This window comes from Silurus aristotelis, assembly GCF_946808225.1.
Source record: "Silurus aristotelis genome assembly, chromosome: 10".
Taxonomy (NCBI): domain Eukaryota; kingdom Metazoa; phylum Chordata; class Actinopteri; order Siluriformes; family Siluridae; genus Silurus; species Silurus aristotelis.
In genome coordinates, this window is record NC_139583.1 from 11024286 (window position 1) to 11050470 (window position 26185).

The 26185-nt window shown below is 39.1% G+C and overlaps 4 protein-coding genes across 10 annotated transcripts; 2 read left to right on the forward strand and 2 right to left on the reverse strand.

The window, feature by feature from the left end:
* Window positions 1–1835: 1835 nt before the first annotated feature.
* LOC310731913 (uncharacterized protein) lies at window positions 1836–5686 on the reverse strand. Its single transcript, XM_083551994.1, has 6 exons — window positions 5524–5686; window positions 4817–4924; window positions 4584–4723; window positions 2926–3022; window positions 2689–2813; window positions 1836–2591 (listed from the first exon to the last, which is right to left on the reverse strand). Exons 1-6 carry the CDS (start codon window positions 5606–5608, stop codon window positions 2409–2411), a joined length of 738 nt encoding a protein of 245 aa, XP_083408120.1. The 5' UTR covers window positions 5609–5686; the 3' UTR covers window positions 1836–2408.
* Window positions 5687–9052: 3366 nt separating this feature from the next.
* On the forward strand, window positions 9053–12363 carry spata2l (spermatogenesis associated 2-like). 2 transcript variants are annotated; one of them, XM_083551944.1, is made up of 3 exons: window positions 9053–9276; window positions 9959–10280; window positions 10369–12363. In XM_083551944.1, the coding sequence occupies exons 1-3, from the start codon at window positions 9200–9202 to the stop codon at window positions 11791–11793; spliced, it is 1824 nt and encodes a 607-aa protein (XP_083408070.1). In that variant the 5' UTR covers window positions 9053–9199; the 3' UTR covers window positions 11794–12363. The 2 variants fall into 2 exon arrangements, with proteins under 2 accessions (XP_083408070.1, XP_083408071.1); XM_083551945.1 differs by having other exon boundaries at window positions 9261–9405.
* On the reverse strand, window positions 12258–16496 carry pdf (peptide deformylase, mitochondrial). Of its 3 annotated transcripts, none has more exons than XM_083551999.1 (3): window positions 16416–16496; window positions 13317–13909; window positions 12258–12453 (listed from the first exon to the last, which is right to left on the reverse strand). In XM_083551999.1, the coding sequence occupies exons 2-3, from the start codon at window positions 13888–13890 to the stop codon at window positions 12296–12298; spliced, it is 732 nt and encodes a 243-aa protein (XP_083408125.1). In that variant the 5' UTR covers window positions 13891–13909; window positions 16416–16496; the 3' UTR covers window positions 12258–12295. The 3 variants fall into 3 exon arrangements, with proteins under 3 accessions (XP_083408125.1, XP_083408123.1, XP_083408124.1); XM_083551997.1 differs by lacking the exon at window positions 16416–16496 and adding an exon at window positions 14133–14217; XM_083551998.1 differs by lacking the exon at window positions 16416–16496 and adding an exon at window positions 14162–14201.
* On the forward strand, window positions 16429–25494 carry uri1 (URI1 prefoldin like chaperone). 4 transcript variants are annotated; one of them, XM_083551956.1, is made up of 11 exons: window positions 16429–16837; window positions 18699–18733; window positions 19027–19105; window positions 19311–19446; window positions 19582–19673; window positions 19753–19813; window positions 22594–22780; window positions 23100–23346; window positions 23449–23600; window positions 24221–24461; window positions 24565–25494. In XM_083551956.1, exons 1-11 carry the CDS (start codon window positions 16766–16768, stop codon window positions 24745–24747), a joined length of 1485 nt encoding a protein of 494 aa, XP_083408082.1. In that variant the 5' UTR covers window positions 16429–16765; the 3' UTR covers window positions 24748–25494. The 4 variants fall into 4 exon arrangements, with proteins under 4 accessions (XP_083408082.1, XP_083408081.1, XP_083408084.1 ...); XM_083551955.1 differs by having other exon boundaries at window positions 16440–16837; window positions 19750–19813; XM_083551958.1 differs by having other exon boundaries at window positions 16450–16837; window positions 23103–23346.
* Window positions 25495–26185: the final 691 nt, after the last annotated feature.

A 26185-nucleotide genomic window follows, 5' to 3' on the forward strand; every position in this document is an offset into this window, starting at 1 on the left:
TGAGTCAAACACTGATATCTATTAAAATGATCATGAGCCCAAAACCACCTTTTCAACGAAAATTGTGCAAATAAGACAATAGGTGTTGTGGCAAGTTCGAGTCAGGAGTTTCTTCCATTTATTCCTCTCAAAATGTCCTGCTTGCTGTTAAACTGATGCGGAACTGTATGTTTGTTCCAAGTAGATACCTCTAACCAGCAATAGATGTTCTAGGCCCTGAAGGTGAACCACGCCATGACCAAACTTCTCCCCATTGATTAGTTTCTGCTTTGAAAAGCTCCTCTTTGCTTCAGCTATTGTCATTGGATGAGTAAGAACATATTCCCAGAGCAGTTCACAAATTTGGATACATTTCTGAGAACTCCATTTCATGTAGAAATGTCACCCTAAGTCTAAATGCATTTATTGCACAATTAAATTCACGTCATTAAATCCTAACCCCCAGCCCTTCTTTCTGAGTGTATGAGTGAGGGAACTTTTCCGGGCGGTGGGTGCACACTCCGAATCCTGACCCTCCGTCCAAATGGGTGGTGGTAAAAATAAATCTTTGTTTTTTTACATGGTCGCCACCCAGCAGGATGCCATGCAATCAAAACCAGTTTAAATCAGCACGTGCTCTACCATGATTGGTGGCTTGCTGTGTGCTTGACCAGTTTTTATCCACTCATATATAAAAAGAAACGACTGGTTTTGCGTAATTTAGTTGAGTAGAAAGTCAGATATTTGACTTTGAAATGTAGTGAAGTTAAAAGTAAAAGTATTCGTAAACGGAAATACTTGAATACAGTACAGATACGCATAACACAACTCTAATACTGTAATGAATTACATTGACTTCGTTACTGTCCACCAGTGCAGACCCAGACTGTTTTGCTTTGTGTTTAAGCTTGTTGAAAATGTGTCTATTTCTAATTGTCATATATCAGATCATGAGCTTAGCACTTCTTTGTGCTTGGTGCCGTTTTCCATGCAGAATAATTAGTTTATCAAGTTTGCAGAAGAAATGTCTGCAAATCTGAAATACCACCACTTTCTGGAAATGTACGCCTTGGAATCGTAAGTAAGGTACATAGCGTGACTTGTTTTACTGGCCTTCTGTCTGTAATGAAATAATACAGACCACTCAAGTATGCTAGCAGTTGATCAAGTGACACCACTCATTTCCAATGATTCTGGTGGATATAAAACTGGATAATCCTTTATTACACATTACCTGCAGTATGTTTCTAATATAGAAGCAAACAATATGTTGCCTGTGATGTATTTTTGTCTCTAAACATTATTTTTAGAAGGGAAAGCAGCCATGCCTTTTTCTGGCACGGAGACCACATTGTCTCATGGAAGGGCGAGTGTTGCGTTTTGGGGGATGATGTTTAGTTTTGAAATCTGTTCCAATATTTGAGTTCCTAGTCCTTTTAAGGAGTGCAATAAAATCAATTTTTAATGTTAACCAGATGAGAGAAGTGGAGGTCACGTCCTCGTATCCTCGTCAGGCGCAGGTGACTCACCCCCTTCAAGACTAAACACGTGGAGTTTTGCAGAATTCAGGCACTTTTATTTTCCCAGTATTGATGATAAACAAACGGTTGATATGGAGATGAAGTTAATACGTAAAAACGTATTTGCTATCCTGAGCAGGTGATGCAGAAAATCGTTACATGATCATCTGCTAATGTGTTTCAGCCATTTCCTACTCTCTCAACCTGCATTGGAATGCCTCGTACATCCTTTGAAATAAACAAGTTGAATAAACAATGTGATAAAACAATCTGATAAACAAAAGTGATCAATCGGGTCTAATAAATCTGTGTTTTTACTGGTCACAGGCCACTCTTGATTTTAGATCTCGTTTTATTTAGTGAAATGTCAAATACATATCCAGGGGTGTATGTAAAGTACACCATAACATTAACAAACAAACAAAGATCTACCTTCTATAATATTTCCCTTGTTTGAACACTTGGGTGTTCTACCATCGCAGCTCTGTTTATTTTCAGGCAGTGTGGCGTAGGATAACTGGAACCACATAAGCAGAACAGATGTAGACTGAAGGATATTTGTTAGCAGAGCAGGGAGTCACGCTAGGGAGATCACATCCCTCTTCCAGTCCTAACACTCTCCCATCGACCTGAAGCCTGGATTAAACTATAAAGCTGGAGCACAGTCCAAGATATTTCTTCTCTTTCATTCTCACATTACAAAGGAATCTGTTTGTGTGCCTCTTGAGTCATGCTACTATTTTCAAAACAAAAATATTTGTGCACAGCTACACCCTGCTAAAGCCGTGCATTTCTATTGTGTTGTGTTAGTCTAAACTAAGTACAATGAAGAAGCTGGGCGTTAATTAAGCATTGTGTATTCATTTGCATGCAAAGTAAATAGTGAGTGGAGTCGAGAGTGAATAGAGCCTACAGAGCTCCCTTATCATTACAGATGACGGTTTTAAGGTCGGCAGGGCAATTTATGTTGAAGACTGTGTGTGATTTATTCCTCCTTTCCACCAGCAAAGCCACTGCCTCACCTAACTCCACATGATTCAGGTACCCAGGCCCCATGCGCTCAGGGGTACCAACACCTGTGTTGATCTTCACCTACAAGCAAAGAAATAGCAGAATTTTTGTTGGAAATGTTTAAGAAATCAAGCAAATTTCAGGATTATGAAGGCAATTGTATAACTATCAGACAGACCTGATTAAGTTTGCAGGGAACCTCTGCGTACTCTTCTCGCAGAATCTGACAGAATGCTAGAGTGCCGGCTGAGCCCACTGTCAAAAAGCCTGTACCTGGCATTAGCAGTTTTTCCCCAGCACCCCCTGCAGGACACAACATTTTCCCCAGAATAATTGGAGGCACAAATAGTTAAAGCTGTAATTTCCATTGCATTACCATTACCATTTGATTGGAATGCATATTAATAGGACCCACCTGTAATAAATGTGTAGGTGCAATTGGGATCATCTCTCACCAGGGGAAAGAATGTTTTCCATGATACAAATGTGCTGAACAGAAGTGTCTCAATAACCTGATGACCAAAGAGCAGAGGCAGGGTAGATCAGGAATGTGTTTACAGTTATTTTTCAGTTGCTTTAAAGCGTTTCTCAGATCAGAAATGAAATTCTCAAGAATCCTTGTTCAACCTGAACATAATTTAGTAACGTGCTCATCATAAAAACAATTCTCATTGCTTTGATCAAATTGCGAATGCTTTAGTACATTTATTTAATCAATTATGTACAAGTGTCTGCTGTTTCCTACATTATCAGTTGTTTATGTAAATGTTGATCAAAATATATATTATACTGGTTTCACCTAAATGGTCTTAACCCTCAAAACATCTCAGCATCAGCTCATTGCACAAGTCATTGAATGCAAAATGGATAAACCAGTTGTCATCATCTGTCATCTAAAATTTCTATTACCTTTTTTTTTTTTTTTGTAATGAATTGATAAATTGGGCAAATTAATCTTGAATGTCACTAAAAAAGAAGAGTGTACAGCATCAGATCAACACATAATCAACCAGTTGAATGATCGTGTTTGTGAAAAATGACAAAGGGACTTTTCATTCTGATGGAAAATGACATTTTCATTGACATAAATACTTACTTTTGAGAGATGAAATTAGGATTTTAAAAAAGGACAGGCTTTTGCAAGAAATCCAATGTTTTGTGCTGTTTGTACCAGTTGTTTTGAGGATGCACTTACTGGTTACTGATTAAGGATGATTTGAGAAAAACTGTAACTAGGGCTGTCGATCGATTCAAATATTCAATCACAACTAATCACATGATTGTCATGAGTTAACTCATGATTAATCACACATTTTTATCTTATTAAACCATACTCATTATAAAGCATGAAAACTAGACATGTTTCAAAGGTCATAGATGTTTTTTAAATAACTTCTATTAGACACAAGATAGATAGATAGATACATACATACATACATACATACATACATACATACAAACCTTATTCATTCCTTCGGGGAAATTTGCATATTCCAGCAGTATCCACAAATAAAGGATTTTGGTGCCTGATTTAAGACTTGGAGCATCAGTAAAACAAATGTTTAGTAATTGAAAGTAATTTTTTAGTAGAGGTTTTTTTTTTCAATATGAGTACGGGAAGGATTTTGTGTATATATTATATATAAATATTTATATATAATATATACACAAAATCCTTCCCTTACTCATATTGGGGGGAAAAAAACCTCTACTGAAAAATTATTTTCAATTACTAAACATTTGTTTTACTGATCAAACAGAAATGTGCGCTGCATTAATTGTATGTTAATAAAAAATTGTGCAGTTAAAATGAATTTGCGTTATTTAACCATTAATTTTGACAGCCCTGGTTTTAACCTGGTACTGCTGTATGTAATGTGTGACGTGCCAATAATAATAACCAGTACTTACATACAAATGATTGTATAGAGGAATGGATGTCTCGATTGATGTTTAGCATTCATGCAGTTATTAAAACAGACTCTAAATCAAAGCCTGACTATATGATATTAATTTGCCTATTTGCTTAACTGACTAAACATTATTAAAAAAATATTTCATGAGTCTATTCACCCAGTGGAGTTCTTTGAGAGGTTGGGTGTGTGGTGGCCCTCCTTGCCACCAGCTGAAGCCCAGAGATGACACCACATCTGTAATCTTCCCCACAGACTTCAGGAGGGCTTGCTTGACCTTTTCAGCTTCCTCCTCTGAACCTAGGGAAAAGGTGCAATTTTCTTTCAAACAAATCCACCCCTGCTGACCCACAAAGACATCCCAAAGAACGACACGTAAGAGGTAAGACTTACCAACATCTCCTACCAGAGTCGTCAGGTTGCCTTTAGTGGAGGGTGAAACAAAGCCTCTGAGCTTCTCTAGCTTATTCTTGTCTCTGGAGACCACAGCAACCTTAAACCCTTTTGGAATAAACACTTCATTTGTAATGCAACTTTTACACATTTCAACGGAGCAGAGAGTGTATCAGCTACATCAGATGCTGTATTGACAATTTATTAAACAAATTATTGTTTGCACCCCTAAGATTTTGTGAAGAAAATACACTCATTCTCTCAGCTTCCAATGGTCTATATAAAGTTCTGCAAATCCTACATTATTCACTAACATACATCCACTCTTCTAATTCTTCCAATAATTATTATATTTATTTTTATCGATTATTATTATTATTATTATTATTATTATTATTATTATTATTATTATTATTAGAAGAAGAAGAAGACGAAAATAAAAGGAAAAATAGAAAAGAAAGAAAGAAAGAAAGAAAGAAAGAAAGAAAGAAAGAAAGAAAGAAAGAAAGAAAGAAAGAAAGAAAGAAAGAAAGAAAGAAAGAAAGAAAGAAAGAAAATGTTATTGTATTATTGCAGTGTTATATTCTTGAGAGCCATATTCATGACAAAAATCTAAATGCTGACTCTTGATTAATAATTTTTTGGAGAATTTTTCACTGTGATTACAGTGCGGTATCAATCCTGCCTGAAGTTTTCGTTTTCCTTACCTCTGTCCAAAAGCCCCTTCACCAGCCCGGAGCCCACAGTACCCGCTCCACCGAGCGCTAGAACCACGCGCTCCCCGTTCGACATCACCAACACACGCGCACACACACCTGTTGTGTAGTCGGACACACTGCCGTTACCGGGATGTACAAACGCTAACGGTGCGGCGATGCAGAGTTTTTAAGAGATCGCGGTTAAACTTCCCCGCCCTCCTGGCACACTAACCACGCCCCCCGTACGAGAGCTATTCAATCTAATGATAATATTCAGAACAGTTTTATTCGTGCTCAGTAGACTTAAATACGACCGGATAGCTTCATCTATATAAAACAAATGACCAAATGTTGGTTTTTATATGCAACCTATAAAATGTTTTTCAATAAAGGTTAGTTAGAGGCTTTTAATTACTGAATTAATTAATTATTTTGGAGAACGAGAAGTCTAACATTATTTTGTGGTTTTGGCTCCATCTAGTGGAACTTTACAAGAATGCGTTTTGATTTTCACACATTTTTATTCAATTCATATGTTTATAGAAGTATTTATGATAAATGTCATCAGTGCCTATGCGCCACAAGTGGGTTGTAAGATGGGACACTGAAGGAGGAAGACGGTAGTGTAAGGTTCAGGGAAGAGGACAGACAGGGGCTAAGAAATGGTCAAGAGCTGCTGGATGGATTTGGCAACTACTACAGAAGTGATAAGGGAGACAGCTAGAAAGGTAGTTGGTGTGACATCTGGAAATAGAAAGGAAAACAAAGAGACTTGGTGGTGGAATGAGGAAGTGCAGGAGAGCTGCAACAGCAGATGAAGAGAAATGTGCAAGAGCTGTATGATAAGTTGGACACTAAGGAACGAGAAAAGGATTTGTACCGATTGGCCAGGCAGAGGGACTGAGCTGTGAAGAATGTGCTACAAATTAGAGCAATAAAGGATGGAGGTGGAAGTGTGTTGACTAGCGAGAAAAGTGTGTTGAGAAGGTGGAGGGAGTATTTTGAGCAGCTGATGAATAGGGAAAATGAAAGAGAAGGTTGGATGGTGTGGAGATAATTAGTAAGAAGGAAGTGAGAGCACAAGAGTTAAAAGGATGAAGAGGGGAAAGTCGGTTGGACCAGATGACATACCGGTAGAAGCATGGAGATGTTTAGGAGAGATGGCAATGGAGTGCAAAGTAATGGAGAGTGTGTTAGTAAAGTGAAGAAAAGAGTGCAGGCAGGGTGGAGTGGGTGGAAAAGAGTGATAGCAGGAGTGATTTGTGATAGAAGAGTATCTGCAAGAGTGAAAAGGAAAGTTTATAGGACTGTGGTGAGACCTGAGATGTTGTACGGTTTAGAGACAGTGGCATTGAGTAAAAGACAGGAGGTGGAGCTGAAGATGTTGAGGTTTACGTTGGGAGTGACGAGGATGACAGGATTAGAAATGAGTTTATTAGAGGGACAGCGCATGTGGGACGTTTTGAAGACAAGCTAAGGGAGTCGAGATTGAGATGGTTTGTATATCGGTAGGAGAATGCTGAGGATGGAGCTGCCAGAAAGGAGGAAAAGAGGAAGACCAAGGAGGAGGTTTATGGATCTGGTGAGGGAAGACATGCAGGTAGTTGGTGTGAATGAAGCAGATGTAGAGGACAGGGGGGAATGAAGACGGATGATCCGCTGTGGCGGAGGGGGGAGCGGTGGCTCCAGCGGTTAAGGCGCTGGGTTGCCGATCGGAAGGTCTGAGGTTCAAGCCCCGGTATCGCCAAGCTGCCGCTCTTGGGCCCTTAAGCAAGGCCCTTAACCCTCTATGCTCCGGGGGTCCCTTACGGGGGAAATATCAAGGTCCGTGATGTCGGAGGGACGTGGGGCCGCCTTCCCGTGGGCTCACCACCTGCAGGAGGGACCGTAAGGGACGGTGCTGTGAGGATTGGGCAGCAGTCGAAGGCGGGGGCCTGTTAGACTGCTGCCCCAGTGACCCGAATTACAGATAAGCGGGAGAAAATGAATGAATGAAGGATCCGTTGTGGCGACCCCTAAAGGCCGAAAAAAGCAGATGTTTATGGAAGCATCTGATTTCTGTATTCTGAGTTAAAAATTAAACGTTTCCCCTGGATAGACTTGAGAACATACTTCTTTCTTTCAGTGAAGTCTAATTTGGCCATTTGCTATTTCTCCAGAGCAGACCATATTCATTAACATAATAGACTTTACCAACATGTTTGTATGCATTCTATTATTGATTTATTATCTATTAATGTTAAATATTGTTGTTGTTGTTGTTGTTGTTGTTGTTGTTGTTGCTGTTACAATTTCAGCATAAACTCAATATGGCAGTACAAGTTAACAAATGTCTTAAGCAATCATGCACTGCATAACTAGTATTCTAGTAAATTAATATGCTGGGTCAGATTAAAGTCTTCTTGCCATAATTGCTTTAACATTTTCCAGGGATTTATTTAAAAAAACATTTTTTTGGAAAGACAAATTAGCAATGCTTTAAATGAGGACTCTTTATTAGTGGCTTTAAAATTAATGTGTGATAATGTGTGATTTGACTAGTGAGAAGAGTGTGTTAAGAAGGAGGAGGGACTATTTTGAGCAGCTGATGAAAGAGGAAAATGAAAGAGAGAAGGTTAAGTGAGGTGGAGATGGTGAAGCAGCGATTAAGAGGATGAAGAGTGGAAAGTCGGTTGGACCAGGTAGATACCAGTATAAGCATGGAGATGTTCAGGAGAGATGGCAGTGAAGTTTTTAACCAGATTGTTCAACTTTATTTTGGAGGTGCGATGATGCCTGAGGAATGGAGAAGGAGTGTGCTGGGAACTTCAGGGGAATAAAGTTGATTAGTCACACCATGTAGTTATGGGAAAGAGTAGTGGAAGCCAGGCTGAGCAAAAGTATGGTTTCATGCCAAGGAAGAGCACCACAGATGCATAATTTGCTTTGAGAATGTTGATGGAGAAGTATAGAGAAGGTCAGAAGAGTTGCATTGTGTAATTGTGGATTTAGAGAAAGCGTACGACAATGTGCCGAGAGAGGAGTTGTGGTATTGTATGAGGAAGTCAGGTGTGTCAGAGAAGTGTGTGAGGGTGGTGCAGGACATGTATGAGGACAGTGTAACAGCAGTGAAGTGTGCAGTAGGAATGACAGGCTCGTTTAAGGTGGAAGTGGTACTGCATCAAGGATCGATTTTGAGCCCTTTCCTGTTTGCAGTGGTGATGGTCAGGCTGACGGACGAGGTCAGACAGGAGTCTCCATGGACTATGGCGTCCATAGAAGAAGGAGAGGATAACGTGTTATTAATGCGTTCAGTTTAACGGCCCTAATTTTATTGTAACAAATGTTTAATACTAATATAATACATAAATAATAAAGGAAGTCATTGAAGAAATAACAACAATAATAATAATAAAAATAAAAATAACAATGCATCTAGATCAAATATTTTACATCCATTAATAAAATAATTTGTTTGTTTGTTCACATTAATGAAACAAGGCAACATTTTCTTTAATAACCCAAACCCATGAAATCTGTCCTGAATCGTCACGTACAAAGTCACGTGATGTCGGTTGTCGTGAACGCAGCTGCGAGTATCACGAGTCCCACAGCGGTAGTACACTTTATGGTTAAACTCCAAATAACCCCCATGTGATCAGTTCACTGCGTAGGGTATGAACAAATAGTGTTTAGTACACTTTTTATGCAACAGGAAGCAATTTGGTATTCAGCCAGAGGTCGAACTACGTTGGGACGCCGTTTGCGGAAGTTACGTCAAAGGTTGTTTTTTTTTATTTATTTATTTTTATTTTCACTTCAGCTTCAGGCGTGTAGTCGCGCACGCTGCGGATTCAAGTTTGAGTTATAAAACATTGTCGTAATAACCAGAAGGAAGTTAACAAGTTTCAGGTTATTTCTGTTTTTATGCTTTTAAATTCGTTTTTTAAAAAGTTCCGTATTCGGAAAAGTCACTTAGTCGACAGAAAGGAAAGTGACCGGAAAAAATGTCGGGTTTAGCTAATAAAAATACGACCTAATACACTTAAAATGTTGTTAAAAAGTTTAATTGTTATGTAATTAAATAAATGTTTAGTTGTTATTTGGACACAGTGATTGTTGGTTATAAACCGCTTTCGATTTCGTTTTTTTTTTTTTTAGCTTTTGGATTGAACACTAAACTATCGAGATATACTATTAGATAATCGGTTTATTCGGTTATTCTGTATATTGTTTCACTATTTTTTTGTACTTATTCATTTAAATATCCAAATTTTTGCCAAGATCCTGTTTTAATAGGTGCTCTCACTAGTTTATGCAAGTATAAAGTTGTACAAATATCTATTTGTAACAAAAAAAGAGAGTATTTTTGTAATTTTCATTGGGAAAAGCATCTTATTTGAATGGCTTTCACTTGTTTACAAAAAGTATAAACCTGTTAAAAAGTATAAAAATCTGTTTTCAGGATGAGTGCTGGAATGCGGTGCTTGGATGTTTATCAGGCCTGCTTAGAACATCGGCTTCAACGAGGAGAGTGCGATCCTGTGTGCCGAGATGAAGAACTGTGTAAGGAAGTTGAGACACGTTTGTCCGAATGCAGTCTCCAAGACTTCCACTCTCAGCTTGGGTTAGACCTGCTGTCAGTGATTGAAGTGTCCCTTCGAGCATCAAATCAAACACAGGGCCAGAAAAGACTCAAAAGTCTGGTGAAGGCATTTGAAGTGCTCGAGCTTGCAGCTCTAAATCTCTATTTGTGCCCATGGCGGAAGGAGTACAAGGTGGTAAAGGTACCGATTTGTTTGTTTTTTAACAAAAGCTCGATTTTATAGTGTGTTCCATCATATTTAAGATTTGAACTTCACTTTTTTTTTTTAGATGTTCTCGGGTATGTTTACTCACTGCATCAAACCTGCTCTGACAGCACAGCAAGCTAAAGAGCTATTTGCATTGCTCGGATACCAGCCAGTGAGCGGCAATGACGAGGAGCTTCGACTAACAACAAAACCGGTTCATTCGCACAACCTGCTCCAGCTGGCATGCAGTTTCTTCACCGCTCGTATAGAGTGCCAGCTGCTGCTTACTGCCTCGACCTCTTTGTGTGGCAGCATTGAGTGGGTGCTTCAACTCATTCACGAAAGAAAGCATGGCTGCACTTTTCAAAAGGCACTGGACAGTGCAAAGGCAAAGCTGGAGCTCCATGCTACATGTGATCCGCCATTAGCTCTAGATACAACTCTAGACCTATACACAGATGACAGCCTGGCAAAGCACAGTCACATGGCCTCACCACCCAGCCTCCTGTACATTCCACCTAGTACAGATGCCTTAACACATAAGATGTCCCCCAGTAACATTTCTCGGTCAAACAAGGAGGGGAATGAAATCAAGGCACAAAAGACCTCCATCTCATCCCTTACCTGTCACATCAATGCAACACCACAGAAGGCCAACGCGAACCTCAAGCCATTTGAAAATAAAAGACAATTTACAGCAATACGGAATGCCCAGCATAATGCGTCAAAAGAAGGACAACGTGTGTGCAACTGCATAAAGTCACCTGGCTTGTATCTTAAGCAATGCCTTCAGTGTGAGGAAATACATAGTATGTATTGTTCTTGTTTTCAGAACTGTATAAAACTAGGGCATGAGGTCAAATCTATAGAGATGCACATGATGGATGCACAATCCCAGAGCAGACCACCAAAAGATGATTTAAAGCAACACGGCTGCATTACCGAACCCAGCATCGATAGTGTCATTGTGTGCCACGATTTTCATTATATTCATGATTCAAAATGTGAGGAACTTGGAATGTGTTACTACACAAACCATAATGTGCAAAATACTGGAAGGTTACAGCCAGCTCAAGTAGAAAAAGGAGTGACTGCTCATACATGCATACACGAAGATAAAGAACAAGTAGTCTGTCATACGTGTAACAAATCCCACAGTTTACTTTGCAGTGACCTACGGGTCTGCCAAATGTCTGCCCATGAGGTGGCATACCTGCCAGAAAATAACGAAAAAGCCAAACCTGTGCCTTTGCATCAGTGCTGTACATCAACCAAACCAAAGTTTGCCTGCCTCACATGCAGGGTTTTCCATGCCCTTTCCTGTGAAGATAATCATTGCCAAGGACAGCATGACGTGCACAATCTTAAAAACACATGCTGTTTGTGCTCAGACCCTGAGCTTTACATTTTGTGTAGGTACTGCTTTACCCAAATTTGCAAAAAATGTTGGTTTAAGGACCCCCTGGATTGCAGATGTGGCATGCCTTTTGATATCACTGCCGTTTAAAGGAGTGACTAGAGAATTTGTATATTTATCTAGCTGCTTTAAAGGCACTTTAACAGTTTTTTTGTTACCTGCTACTACAGGTAAATTACTATATAATGAACTAAATTGACACAAACACTGCCTTATGCAAAATGGCATTATCAGACTACTGATATGGTTCTGAAGTACGAGTTTAATACATAACGAGCCCACATTTTAGACACAATGTATTTTAACTGCTCTTCTGATAATGCACAGCCGCATCAAATCAGACGACAGACGAAGCTCTTTCAGTGTTGGTCGGTTTCTTGTGTGTTGATGGTGTTTTCAATTTTGTTTTGATAGAAATGTCTAATGTGGTATGGTTCTTAATTTCCATAAAGCTTTACATGTGATTGCACTCATTGTTATTACAAAATTACAATATTGTCTACTAATTTAAAATATATTGTAATTAAAAAAAAAACATTAAGTTTAAAGCACAATCAGTGATGAACAAATGTAATTGTTTAATGCAGAACTGTTATTCATTGTATTGTTCCCAGTTCACATTAATAAACGTTTTACTGTCCATACGATCAACATAAAGAACTCCATCGAGGTGATCCATTTCATGCTGCACTATTCTTGCTGGCCAGCCACTCGCTTGCCAGGTGACGGGTTCGGCTTTTTCATTCAGTCCTTTGGAAAGAAAAAAAAAAGATTAGATGATTGTCACTAAATACTTTAGTGTTTTAGTTGTAACTTTTATCTCAATCTGCTATTTGTCTTATTTGTTACTATTCATCTATTTTTCCTTAGTAAGTACTTTGACCTGGTCAGGGTCTCGGTGGATCTTGCACACTGGCCGTGTGACAGGACAGACGAAAACACCGGTCCAGTGCACCACTATGTAAACATGTTCACACACTTATTCAAATGTAGGCGCAATTTAGTGTATACAGTCTACATACAAACGTATTTTTTTGTTTGTTTTGTTACAAACTTTAACTGACATCATACTGTATTTATTTCATATATATATATATATATATATATATATATATATATATATATATATATATATATATATATATATATATTGCTTCCAGTCTGCTCAGGGCAAATAAGTAAAATTAGGATCTTGGAAATCAATTTTATTTCTCTAAAGTAAAAAAAAATAATTGCTTTCTTTCATGTACAGGCACAACCCCCATCAAAAAGATCATTGTCAGGTTGGATATTATTTAAACAGTATATTGCTGATTATTGAGCTGTGCTGCCTTGATGCTGAGTTAGGTTACAGGTCTTGGGCCCTTGAGCATGACCCCCTAATGCCTGCATCTTTTCTCAGCTGTAAATCATTTTGTATAAAAGTTATATCCAAATGAGAAAATTTGGGGTTTCGCATGTCTGTACGGGTTTCCAAAACTGCAGAAAGGTGGATTCAAAATTAAGCATTGGTGCAAATGCTGCCTTATGATGCACTGGCATCACTTTCAACCAGTGGACCAGGATAAAGCAGTTGCTAAAGAAGTGAAAAAAACATGAGACTTCTACACCACCTGAGACCTCTACAGAGATGTAGCGCGGAACAGAAGCCGAGAATCCTGAGATGCTCTCACAGGCCTCCTGGAAGCTGACAGTCTGTCCATTCAGCACACGGAGCTGAGGATTAATGACCACCTTGAGGGGCACTGCCACCAGCCCACGGGCCTCGATGGCGGCTGGAGGGTTCTCCTGCAGCATTTTCTCGGTATACTCCACAGCTATGATGCGCAGAGGAACCCCGACCTGCGGCGCGCTCAGACCCACGCACCTCAGCCTGCGCATCACCGTTACCATGGTGCTGATCACGCGCTTCACTTCCGCTCCCTGCACAGCTGCCGGCTCCACGTCTGCGGCTCTGCAGCGCAACACCGGATCTCCGACCTGACACACGTGGCCGTACGGAGGAGCTCTGGGGGCGAAGACTTTCCTTTTAACATACTGTAGGTACGAGCGCGTCTTCACGCTCGTAGAATGAGTCCGCAAAGCTGAAGTGCATGTGTAAGGACACAGGAAGGAAGTTCCCCTTGAGGACAAATCAGTCCCGAGTCTTACCATACAAGCCAGAAATGTCCTCAGGTGTCTGTTCATGATCAGTGCAGTTCAGCTTCTGATAGGAAAAATCCAAGAGACGAAGTGCAGAATAAAAACAAAATGAAACACAGGTTGGAGTTAATAAACATGTGGATACTGACATGAAATAACCAGGTAAGCCTGTGAATATAGCAGGATGAACTCAAACATGACCTTTAACCAGTATTATACAATTATTCACCAACACTTAATTCTCAGCAACGCATTAGATATTAAAATAATTCTAATTCAAAGCCTACCTTTTCTCCCCTCACTTATTCGTCCTTACCGGGATCCAATATGGCCGCCCAATCAAAATTTCCTTTCCCCTTCAAACTAAGAGTGCAGAGATTTTATATAAAATCATGGTATAATGGTCCCGGGTCAGGGAACCATCCCCAGCCACTCTCAGTGCCGGTCCCAAGCCCGGATAAAATAGGGTTGCGTTAGGAAAGGCATCCAGCGTAAAACATGTGCCAAATCAAACGTGCGGAGGATCCGCTGTGCCGACCCCTAACGGGAGAAGCCGAAAGAAAGTTTATGGTATAATGAAGAACAACTCGTAAGAGCACAAAGTTAACCACTATACACTAAACAAATTCGCTTTACACACAATTTAGATTGTGCCAGAGATTTTCCATACTTATAGCTTAGTATTATAGACAGAATTATTATAGTATATACAAACTATACAAGTAGCTTTTATTTTATTTTATTAATTGGCTCCAAGGGCCCCTAGCAGGCATCCAAACAAGTCACATTTTCATGTCCTTTGATTGGCTGGACGGAGAGCACACTATCCAGACTCACAAAATGCATCTGATGCAAGCTGCACAGGTTAAAATATATCTGTGTGGATTTAATAGATGTTTTACATTCCACAATGGAAGAGAAGAAAAAAATATTTCTAAAATCTAAATTTATTAAAATTTATTTAGATGCAGGTACATTTAAAGGACTTATACAAGATGGAATTTAAAAAAGACAACAATTAAAACAGCCTTTAATATTTTATACTGAACCATTTATACTGTGCATTGTCTTAAATTTTAAATATATATTTATAAATATATATATATATATATATATATATATTTGCGGAAAACCCAGGGTCATTTTATGAGGTTAGTATTAAGGCTTCTGCTACAGATAATGTATCCGGGTGGCACAGCTGTGGCTGCAGTGATATGGTGAATTTGGTTTATTGTTTTCTTGCTTTAGTAATGGCATTCACTCAGTGTATGAGATACCTGTCTGTGATGTAGCACTCTGGTATTCTGAATGTCTTTATAATATTGATGGTTTCTATATCCATGGTGTCATAATGGTGGTATTAATAGGTGGATTGATTCAGGTAGGACAGTGAATGCCTAGTTGTGAAATACATGGTCAGGGCACAAGATAGGGGACACAATGGACAATTCAGTTCAATTCAGTTTTATTTGTATAGTGCTTTTAAAAATTGTCCTAGATCAGCTTCACAGAGATAAAGAATTATAAAAATTGGAATGTATATGCTAGTGTCTTTGTCCCTTCCTTATAGACTCTAAACAAGATGCCAACTCATTGCATGCAGTCCAGCACACACATGCAATGTGTACAAGTGGGTTTTAAATGCACAACCACTCACAAACATACAGACAATTTGTGAATACAACACATATTTTTGGACTACGGAAAGAACGCAGGGTGGACTCTGCACACACAAGGACATAGGATTCGAACCCAAAATCCCTGTACAAGCAAGACAGATAGGTGCCCACCATGCCCCTCTGTGACAATTCATATCCATGCAAAAGGCACTGATCAAATTTGTCCTACCCTCACAAAAGGGGGTTTTGCTCTACAGACATTAAAAATAAACCTGGTTCTTTAGAGCATGCTGTTTTGCTGTTCATTTTTCCAAACACTATATTTAATATAACATTTTAAAGAGGGATGAATACATGTGAGGTCATCTTTATGGGAAGATCTCATCTGAGGTTTTCAAGTGTGGGTTCACCGAGTATATAAAAAGGGCATAAAACAATATACCTTATGTTTTTTTTTTTTTTTTTTTTTTTTACAGAAAACTTCACTACTGCTTAATCTTACACTTTTAATTAATGCTTCTCTTTTCTTTTTCTCTACATTGTTTTAATCATGATATTTTCATATGCTCATAGTTTTTTTTTTTTCATGTTTCTTGTATTTTGCTTTATTGCTATGGCACTGAGTTGCTTTGCTATAACATTTAATTTGTTTAAAGTTTGTATGGTCTATAACTGCCTGCTTTTTTGTAATTATGAGATTACAAATCTAATTATCATTGGTACAGATAGGCCCTTAAGATAAATTGGTAAAAGTAAAATATTGTGTAAATGTTTATATCTAATCACTAATGATTTTGCTACGATTATTACACTTTAAACAAAACTAAATACGCATATTCATTGTCCTCTCAGAGGTGTTTGTGCTGGTTTTTATGACGCTATGGTTATCCTATGAGTGTGAGTATACCACAGTTTATTGACTTAAATTCGCTCTGCGTAAATTGAACGCACCTATAAACGCCTCGATGTTGGCATCACGCGGCCTACAGCGGATCTGCTGGTGGTGGTGTTGTTGTGGAGAGACAAACATGGCGCAGGTGGACTAGGATTGCAGACGATTAGGAAGAAAACAACCAGAGGGATACATTTTTTTTCCTGGAAAAGCTCGATCCTGTACAATGCATGGGTGAAATGGTCTCAATCTTGTATTGGATCACTTCTACTGCTTCGTTGATGACTAAAAAGCGACCAGGACGCAGGAATACATTCAACGCCATTCATAAACATTTCTATAGGACTTCAAACCCCTGAGTGTTGTTCTCGGATCATTGAAAATCATATCGTACGGCTTCTAGCAAAGCATGGCCGGTAAAGGGAAACTAAGTAGTGAACTACCTACAGGCATGGATAGATTAAAGGAGGAACACCGAAAGGTAATAATCATTTCAGGCTCTGTGCACGCGTTTGTATTTTGTATATGTGTGTGTAAAGTCAGGAGATCCCCCCCCCCCCCTCTGCACGTCTACGTGACTCGTCGAGAGGAAGGCAAGGTGATGGCACCCATCTGTTAAACCATATCCACGACGAAAGAAGACAAATTGCTGCGGTTTGCACGAAAATTGACGCCGAAATGTTTCTGCTTTCGAGAATCTTCTGGATTGGTCACGTGTTCCTCGGGTTGCTAACACTGGCTCGGGTCACCACATGGGAAGATGACGCTAACGCTGTTCAGGATTTCTTTCTGGCACCATGTGCATGAAAATTGCACGTGTTCTTAATATTTTATACTTCATTTTGTAGCTAATATTTGTATAGCACACAATCATTTCCAACTAGTCCTCATCCTTCTTTTTTTCAGAGTCATAATCATATTAAAGATTTCCTCAGGCTCCTTTGTTGCATTTAAAAGAATCTCCACATAATTGAAAAATTAAGTATATAGACTTAATAATGTTGTAAGTATTGTAACTTTGGTTGCAACTACATGATGGCTGTGTAGCTATTTTAGGTTGCTCATGGAAAAGTGACCCCCTGCAAGTATGAAGAAGTTTCTGTGCTAAAGCAATACCATCAGTGGTAGTAAAAAAAAAACTGAAATACAATACACAACCATTTCTACATTTCATGTTACATCGCATGTCTAATGCGCCACAGTAAAAAAAAAAACCCAAAATGGATTATTAAAATGAATATAGCATGGAGAGAAGGAGACATGCAATAAACATACAGTGTAGATCTTTTTTGCCGTGTGGAAAAATGATCCACACTGAAAGCAAAACTTTCATTGCATAGACTTATTTATCTTTTGATCTCTCCGAGACTCTATCATGGGGTTGTTAAAATAGGAAAAACAATGACTGCAGTGAAAGAATGTAACATACAAATGGTTAATATTTTAGTTTGTGACAGAATGTTCCACACTCAATAGCTGAACCTTCATCAGATCTCCTAATGAATTTTTAATAAGCAGAAATGGAAAGGCAATCGCAGCATTTGAAGATTGTGACCTGCAATACACATTGGTGACTGAAAGCAAAAGAGTCGGTGCATTGCTTTTACCTCACTTGTTCTCGTAATTGGAAAACAGTCAGCCAGTTAATGCTTTTTTTTTTTTTTTTTTTTTTTAAAGAATTCAACACCAACTTCTTATCAGTTGTGAGTGGAATTTCAACTTTACCTTTTGTTTCACTTTCATCAGTGCATTGCAGTTGTGTCTTATTGAAATCACAGCCTTCCATCTATACTTTGATATATATTTCTAGTTGTACAAGTGGAGGAAATGACCTGAAATTATAACCTTTCCAGAGACTTCATTATCCATAAAAACACGGGAAAAAAATGTATTTGTTAAACATTGCATCATCTATCGTTTCATAATTACTACCATTCAGACAGCTAAACAGTGTAATCACCAATTCAACACAAATACAGACTCACCGCAGGATGACCTTAGACCGAGGTACACACTTGAATTTGTGCTACCTTACTGGTCATATTTAATATTTGTATTTACATAAAGTAAGGGCTGAATGCACAAAGCAATATAACAAGGATTGTTCATTTATATAAGCTTGTGTTTTATCAGAAAGGTGAGTGTCTTCATAGGTCATGTTAATGCTTTTTCTTTTATTTTTGTATCAAACAAACCTTTTCTGTGGTACACTTCAGTGGTATACAGTGATACCTTATCGTAAACTCGTATGTCCAAGGCAGCTGTTTAATGGAAATGGAAGTTCTTAGGGGTTTTTTTTAGTTCAAGGGTTATAACAACATGTGTCACTGTTCCAACAACAGGTGGTGAAAGACTGCCAAAGTCAAATTTCACACTGGTGAGTGTCATTTCTCATTTCTTGTGTCAAAGAACCCGCAAGCTTTATATAATCCCCCTCGTGTTTTTAATTTTTAAATTTTATTTATTTGTTTTTAATAAGAATTGTTCTACTTGCTCTTTTATTTACCATGATTCGAGGTACAAAACCGAGAAACCGGGTTTGATATTTATATTACACAGTGTGAATATATATAAATTGAGAAAGGTGCATTTTCTTTCCTACCGTGTAATTTTTACAGAATCACGGATCATTATTACTTATTGTGTTGCATTTGTTCTTGTCTCTGTTAGGAGAAAATTCGAGAATGATTATGAAAGTCTGCAGAAGCGCCTCAGCACTTTGCCTGATAAGCTGTCCTATGATATTATGGTAATAAGAAGTGTGCCAGTTTTACTTTCCCTTTTGCCCCAGGTTCTGTTTGCCATTTGTATAAATGGTTGGGGATGGAGTATCTCTCCTTTCTTTCTTTTTTTTTTTTTTTTCCCTTCTCACATGCTATCTTTGTTTCTTCTTGGTTATATAATTACTTAAAGTCTGGCCTACGATAAAATTCATTTTCTGTCCGTCATTTTAGGTACCATTTGGTTCTTTGGCTTTCATGCCTGGGAAGCTGGTTCACACCAATGAGCTTACAGTTCTGCTCGGAGATAACTGGTTCACAAAGTGTTCTTCTAAGCAGGCCCAGACACTTGTAGAACACAGAAAGAAACGTGAGTTACGTTTGCATTGTTGTTGTTTTTTTTTCTTCACATTAATGTGTAAATTAGGCTCTCTGAATGTCCGTTAAGTCATTTGCATAGCCATAACAAACTGATCACTTGATATGTTGTACAATTCTGTTGTAGATGTAAAGAGTAAACTGGATGATTTGCACAAAGTAAAGAAGAGCTTTCAAGACCGAGCTGGCTTCACAGAAGATCTTAAAAGGATGGCCTTAGTAAGCGTTTTATCTCCTTACAATTGGTTTTACAGCCCATGAACAGCTTTCCAATAACAAATTGCCGTGCTTTCAGCAGGATAGAGGAGATTTTATTGACATCAGAGAAGAAGTAGAAAATGTGGAAGCAGTTACCAAAGGTAACACACACACACACACACACACACACACCAAAGTAGTGCACTAGACTGTTTGATGTCTACAAATGTAATTTGTTGCACAACTTTTTTGGAGAGCGTTACAAAATGCAGAAGTAAGTGAGCAACAATATGGTTTATTGCCGAGGAAGAGCACAGATGCAATATTTGCTTCGAGAATGTTGATGGAGAAGTATCGAGGAGGTCAGCAAGAGTTGCATTGTGTGTTTGAAGATTTAGAGTAAGCTTACGACAGAGTGTCAAGAGAGAAGTTATTGTATTGTATGAGGAAGTCAGGTGTGTCAGAGATGTATGTAAGGGGGCAGGACATGTATGAGGATAGTGTGACAGCAGTGAAGTGTATGGTAGGAACGATAGACTGGTTCAAGGTGGAGGTTGGACTGCATCAAGGATCGGCTCTAAACCCTTTTCTGTTTGCAGTGGTGATGGACGAGGTCAGACAAAAGTCTCCGTTTACTATGATGTTTGCAGATGATATTGTTATTTGTGGTGAGAGTAGGGAGAAGGTTGAGAAGAGCCTGGAGAGGTGGAGGTACGTGCTGGAGAGAAGGGGAATGAAAGTCAGTAGGAGTATAACAGAGTACATGTGTGTGAATGAAAGGGGGGGCAGTGGAGTAGTACAGTTGCAGGGAGAAGAGGTGGAGAAGGTGGAGTAGTTCAGGAACCAACAGTGCAATGTAATGGAAAGTGTGTTAGAGAAGTGAAGAAAAGAGTGCAGGCAGGTTGGGATGGGTGGAGAAGAGTGATGGCAGGAGCGATTTGTGATCGAAGAGTACAGTAAAATCCCGTTGTATGGGCATAATTCGTTCTTGAAAATTGCTCGTAGGTCCATTTGCTCGTACGTTCGAACTGATTTTCCCAATAAGAATAAATGTAAAAGCGATTTAATCTGTTCCAAGACCTCATTCGATTGCTTATTTCTGCACTTAAAAAGTATTTGAAGCCTATTTTAACAAATAAATACACCACAAATTACCATAATGTAAACATAATTTAACACTTACTCATGTGGTAGTGGTTGATTGCGAGTGTTAGACGCGCACCACGCTCTTAACCTTCTTGGTTTCCATGGTAATTCTATTTACTTTCGTTTTCACAGCACCGTCACTGATTTTCTTGGGAGACATTTTTCAAGATTTCTAGTAAAATAAAATTTTTTGCTGCACTGAACAACGAGAGCGACCGAGTGATACGTCATCAATTAAGCGACTGAGGTTACCCTCCGCCGAAAACGTGAACCGGTAGTGTGGGTTTGCTCGTGCCTTCAAAATTTGCTTGTGAAACGGTAACATTTTGCGAGCAAGGTCGCTCGTATCTCCGTTTGCTCGTACTATAGGTTGCTCGTACAACGGGGTTTTACTGTATCTGCAAGAGAGTAAGGGATTTTTTATAGGACTTTTGAAGTTCAGGAGTTTAGAAGTTTATAGGACTGTGGTGAGACCTGCGATGTTGTAAGGTTTAGAGACAGTGGATTGAGTAAAAGACAGGAGGTGGAACTGGAGGTAGCAGAGTTGAAGATGCAGAGATCTACATTGGGAGTGACAAGGATGGACAGGATTAGAAACAAGTTTTTAGAGGGGCCGTGCATTTAGGACGTTTCGGAGACAAAGTGAAGGAGGCGAGATTGAGATTATTTGGTCATGGGCAAAGGAGGGACATAGCGGTAGGAGAATGCTGAGGATGGAGCCGCCAGGAAGGAGAAAAAGAGGAAGACCAAGGAGGAGGTTTATGGAGGAGGTTTATGGATGTGGTGAGGGAAGACATGCAAGTAGTTGGTTTGAAAAAGGCAGATGTAGAGGACAGGGGGGTATGGAGACTGATGATCTGCTGTGGCGACCCCTAATGGGATTTTTTATATGGTAGTTTTCGTTCTACGCAGGGACAGGTATGGCATTTTTAAACAGTATTATTAATAAAGATCAATTGTAAATGGCATTTAATAATCATGCATTCCTGCCTATTATTTTAATTTATCAAATACTTTTAAAGATGGCTGTGTTTTGGGTAATACTTCTCCAGGTTTAAAGTTTAAGATTATTGCAACAGTCCTCTGGATAAGTATATTAATGATGTCTGGTTCTGTTTTTTATTATGATGCCGGCATATGCAGGACCTGCTTTAGATTGATAAGTCTAGTGATTCTTAACTCCAGGACACTGGATCCTTTGCCATATTTAGATTGCAGTTTTTCCATCATCTACTACATTTGATTCCAAGCATTAATAATAAGCTGTTTATAAATTTATAAGTCAACAATTGTAAGTTTTATTAAGAAAACTGAACTGTGGGACTTCACCGGACTGACCCATTTCAATGGTGAAAAATCACAATTAGTGTCAATATGCCTATAAAATGTAGTAATATTTAAATTTTGATTCATAAAAAGTTAATAAACTATCAGCCAAAACAATATATACATTAAATTATTATTTTTATTGTACATATTTGACATGTACACAGTTTGCAACTTGCATGACACTAAACAAAAAGTCTTTTGAAAATCTGAGGCATTCAGTACAGTCTGCAACAACATTTTAAATCATTTTGTTTAAAATATAAAAGTTAAGAAATAAGATTGGGGACCAAATACTCAAGAGCTATGGGTGTTAATTATTTACAATAATGCTTGCAAATTGATGGCTCTAAAAAAAATAAATAAATAAATAAATTTGCTGTTAATAAGTGTGGATACTTGAAAGGTTGAAGAACCTCTGTCTTATCATAATCTATGCATTATGATGAGTGTAATGTGTATTTGACAGGTAAACATCGTGTGGCCCACAAAACAAACTCCAAGCCTAAGGAGGAGTACATGGTGCAGTTGGAGGAGGAAGAGGAGGAGGATGACAGTATGGATGCAGGAAGTAAAAGAGTACTGTCTGAGGAGGAGCTGTGGGTACGGCTGGATGAGCTGGAGCGTCTGGAGGAGGAGCAGGATGAGAGGGACAGGTGAGATAAACTCCACCCCCATGTGTGATTGGGTGCTGTGCAGAAGAGGCTACAGTGAAGGCCATGACCGATTATCAACATAAATGACCCCCTGAAAACACAAATGAGGCTTGTAAAACATTCCAAACAGCAACATGGACTTTATCATGTGTTGAACTAAATATTTGCAGACTGTCCTTTTTCTTCACTGCCAGTTGATCATATGCTAGAAATAAAAACACCCTTGTTTTTGCTCTGTAATTAAACATCTTAATAAAGAGTGTTTATCTGCAGCTGTATAAAAATACAATTATTAATTAGCCTCATTTTGTTCCATCAGAAGGGATAGCACGGATACCAACGGTGAGGACACAACTTCTTCGTCGGAAGAAGAGAAGGAGGCAGATGCTGGTGCAAAGGTCCAGGTTAATGGCCATGACAAACATACTGACTTTGCTCCTGCCTCTCACATAAGCCAGGTCAATGGCATCAAACTACAGCTTGATGAAGAGCAAGACGAGGAAGGTGAAGAGGAAGGCAATGCTCTTCCAACTATCTACTTCAGTCATACAGTTGAGCCGAAAAAAGTAAGGAAGCGCTACAGTTGCATCTTTTTAGGTACTAACTTGTGTAGTTGTTGAACAGTCACAAGTCTGAGTAATTTTCTATTTGTGTTTTCTGTGGCTTAGGTGCGAATAAACACAGGAAAGAACACCACTCTAAAGTTCAGTGAGAGGAAAGAGCAGAAAGAGCAGGCCAAACGTAAGAAGAAGAATGGCAAGTGCAACGGACATGCTGTTCACGAGCATCATAAAATCACGACGCCTGCTGATATCTACAGGTAGCCGTCAAACGCTCTGGTTTCACTGACGTAAAAGCAGAACTGAAATTATTTTAGGGTGACCCCATCAAATATGCCGTCTTGTTTACTGGCTAGATATCTTGATATCTGAAATCTGACTCTCAGAGCCCTGACACACCAAATTGATGTCTAGGATTTAGACCCAACAAAAGATCACGTTAGGTTTAAGTGAAACACACTGCCCATGCTACAGCTGCTGGCTGGCATGCATGCATAAATAAACCACCCTACCAAAAGGTGGCACTAGTCATATTAATAATAAAAAACAGGAAGTGAACTGTGTGAAATATGCAGAAATTGCATCATCTATCAGTTTTGGTGTCTAAAAAGGCAGACTATTTTGATGTATTATTGAGTTTTGGCCAAGCTGCCATTTGCATGTCCCTGTGAATTAGTTTAATCTGTCTGTTCAGCCATTTCATTGTACAAATCTTATTATAATAGAGCATAGTTCATATATTGAGAAATAATGCAATCATTAAGCACCCTATTAGTTCCTTTCAAAACTTAGCACTCCTATACAACAGTGTTAGACCAGATACCATTGTTTTTTAGCATAATTGTCTGACATTGCATTGTGTATGCCTGTGTATCTGCAGGGTCTTCGTGGATGTAGTAAATGGTGAGCCTGTCCCGAGGAAATCCATCCTAAAGTCTCGTAGTCGTGAGAACAGCGTGTGCAGTGACACCAGCGAGAGCAGCACGGCAGACTTTGAGGAGCGTCGTGCCTTTGTTAACCGCACGCACAGCCACGATGACGCCACCCACAGCGACACAAGCGACGGGATTACTGAAGAGGACAGTCCTGGAATAAGTCTTTACCCTAATGGACGCTTTGAGGTACTGGAGACCTGTGTATCGGTTCAATCAATTTGTCGCAGACTGATTGAGATGTAATGAAATTATTTTTGTGTGTCCTGACCCCTGTATGTTTTTCTTTTAGGCATTTTCAGGAACAGTAATTGAAAAGGATCCACTGCCTTCAATGATTCCTTATTTGACGATCACCCCTCCTGCGTTACCCACAATTCTCGAAAGAAAGCAAGAAGAGGTGGGCTCAGAAGTAACCCAGGAGCCCCCCAAGAGGGTATCAAAGTTTAAAGCTGCCCGGCTGCAGCATAAGTGACACCCGTAAAGATCTATTAGTTATTTCCTTTTCTAGAATCCCTTTTGTATGACAGTAATAATTGATGGTCCTGTAAACCTCTGTTCGATCGCTCTCTCTCTCTCTCTTTCTCTCTCTCTCTCTCTCTCTCTCTCTCTCTCTCTCTCTCTCTCTCTCTCTCTCCCCCCCTGTCCTCTCTTGCTTTCTTTCTTTCAGCATTTGCTACAGTTCTGTGCTGCCTTGCTCAAGCCAGACAGCCTCTTTCACTATGCATTTTCTAAGCATCAGCTTTGTTCTGTATTTGTTTGTAGAGTAGAACATCTAACTCTGAGCAAACCTCTTCAGCCTCTCCACTTTGCTGATTTGAGCAGGCACTTTTTGTTTACTGAGATAAGGCTGCATATCTCACTTTTATTATATATACCTACTGCCTTTGTTTTGTGTGCCCAAAGGCCACATCTATGTGAAAATGAAGCAGGAGCATTAGAAATTTCATGTGCTACATACACACACACGTGGCAGGTTATTGTCTTTGTGATTTTACTAGCTTCTCTGGTGACCTGTCTAAATAACCGTCTATAACAGTCATCGGTCTGTTTTGTACCTTATAAAGTAGCTTATCCTGCAAACAGTCTTCTTTAACTTCTAAACCTTTGTAAAAAATCTTCTATATTGAGATTTTGCTGTGTCTCCAGTCTTTGGATGTGGATCAGCTTTTTGTGATCGAATACAAATGTTAATCAGAAAAATAAAAGATTTTTGCCTATAGTGACTTTAGTCTTGTTTGTTAATCAAGCTCAATGGAACAAAGTTAAGGTGTAAATATAATTTATTTGCCATGTCTAATATTTAATGATGCAACAGAATGAATTCTATTTCCATGCAGACACTGAAGTTAACTAGAATTTGGCATGATCAAATTGCAAATGTTCTGTTACTACGCAAAGTGGTCAAGTTTGGATTGGTTCTCACTACGAAACAGTATCCATTCTTATTTCGATTTTTTTGTTCACTGTGTTGAATGAAGTTTGGAAATAGTCCAAAACATTTTGAGCTTTTCTGCTGTGTTGTCGAGCTACAGCCACTAGAGGGAGATACATTTCAATCCACTGTGCAGTGCTGTTCAAATTACAGTATTTCATCATTTCTCTGAGTCGGCGCTTCAACCATGGAGGTATGGACTCTGCTAGACCTCTGAAGGTGTGCTGTAGTGTCCTGCATGGTCTTTTAAGTTCTTGAGTGTGGTGGGGCATCCATGGATCGGATTTGTTTGTCCAGAACGTCCCACAGATGCTCGATTGGATTAACATCTGGGTCATTTGGAGGCCAAATCAACACCACAAACTCGTTGTTGTGCTCCCTAAATCATAGCCGAACCAGCTGCTTTGTAGCAGGGTGCATTATCCTGTTGACAGAGGCCACAGCCATCGGGGAATAATGTTTGCATGAAAGGGTGTAC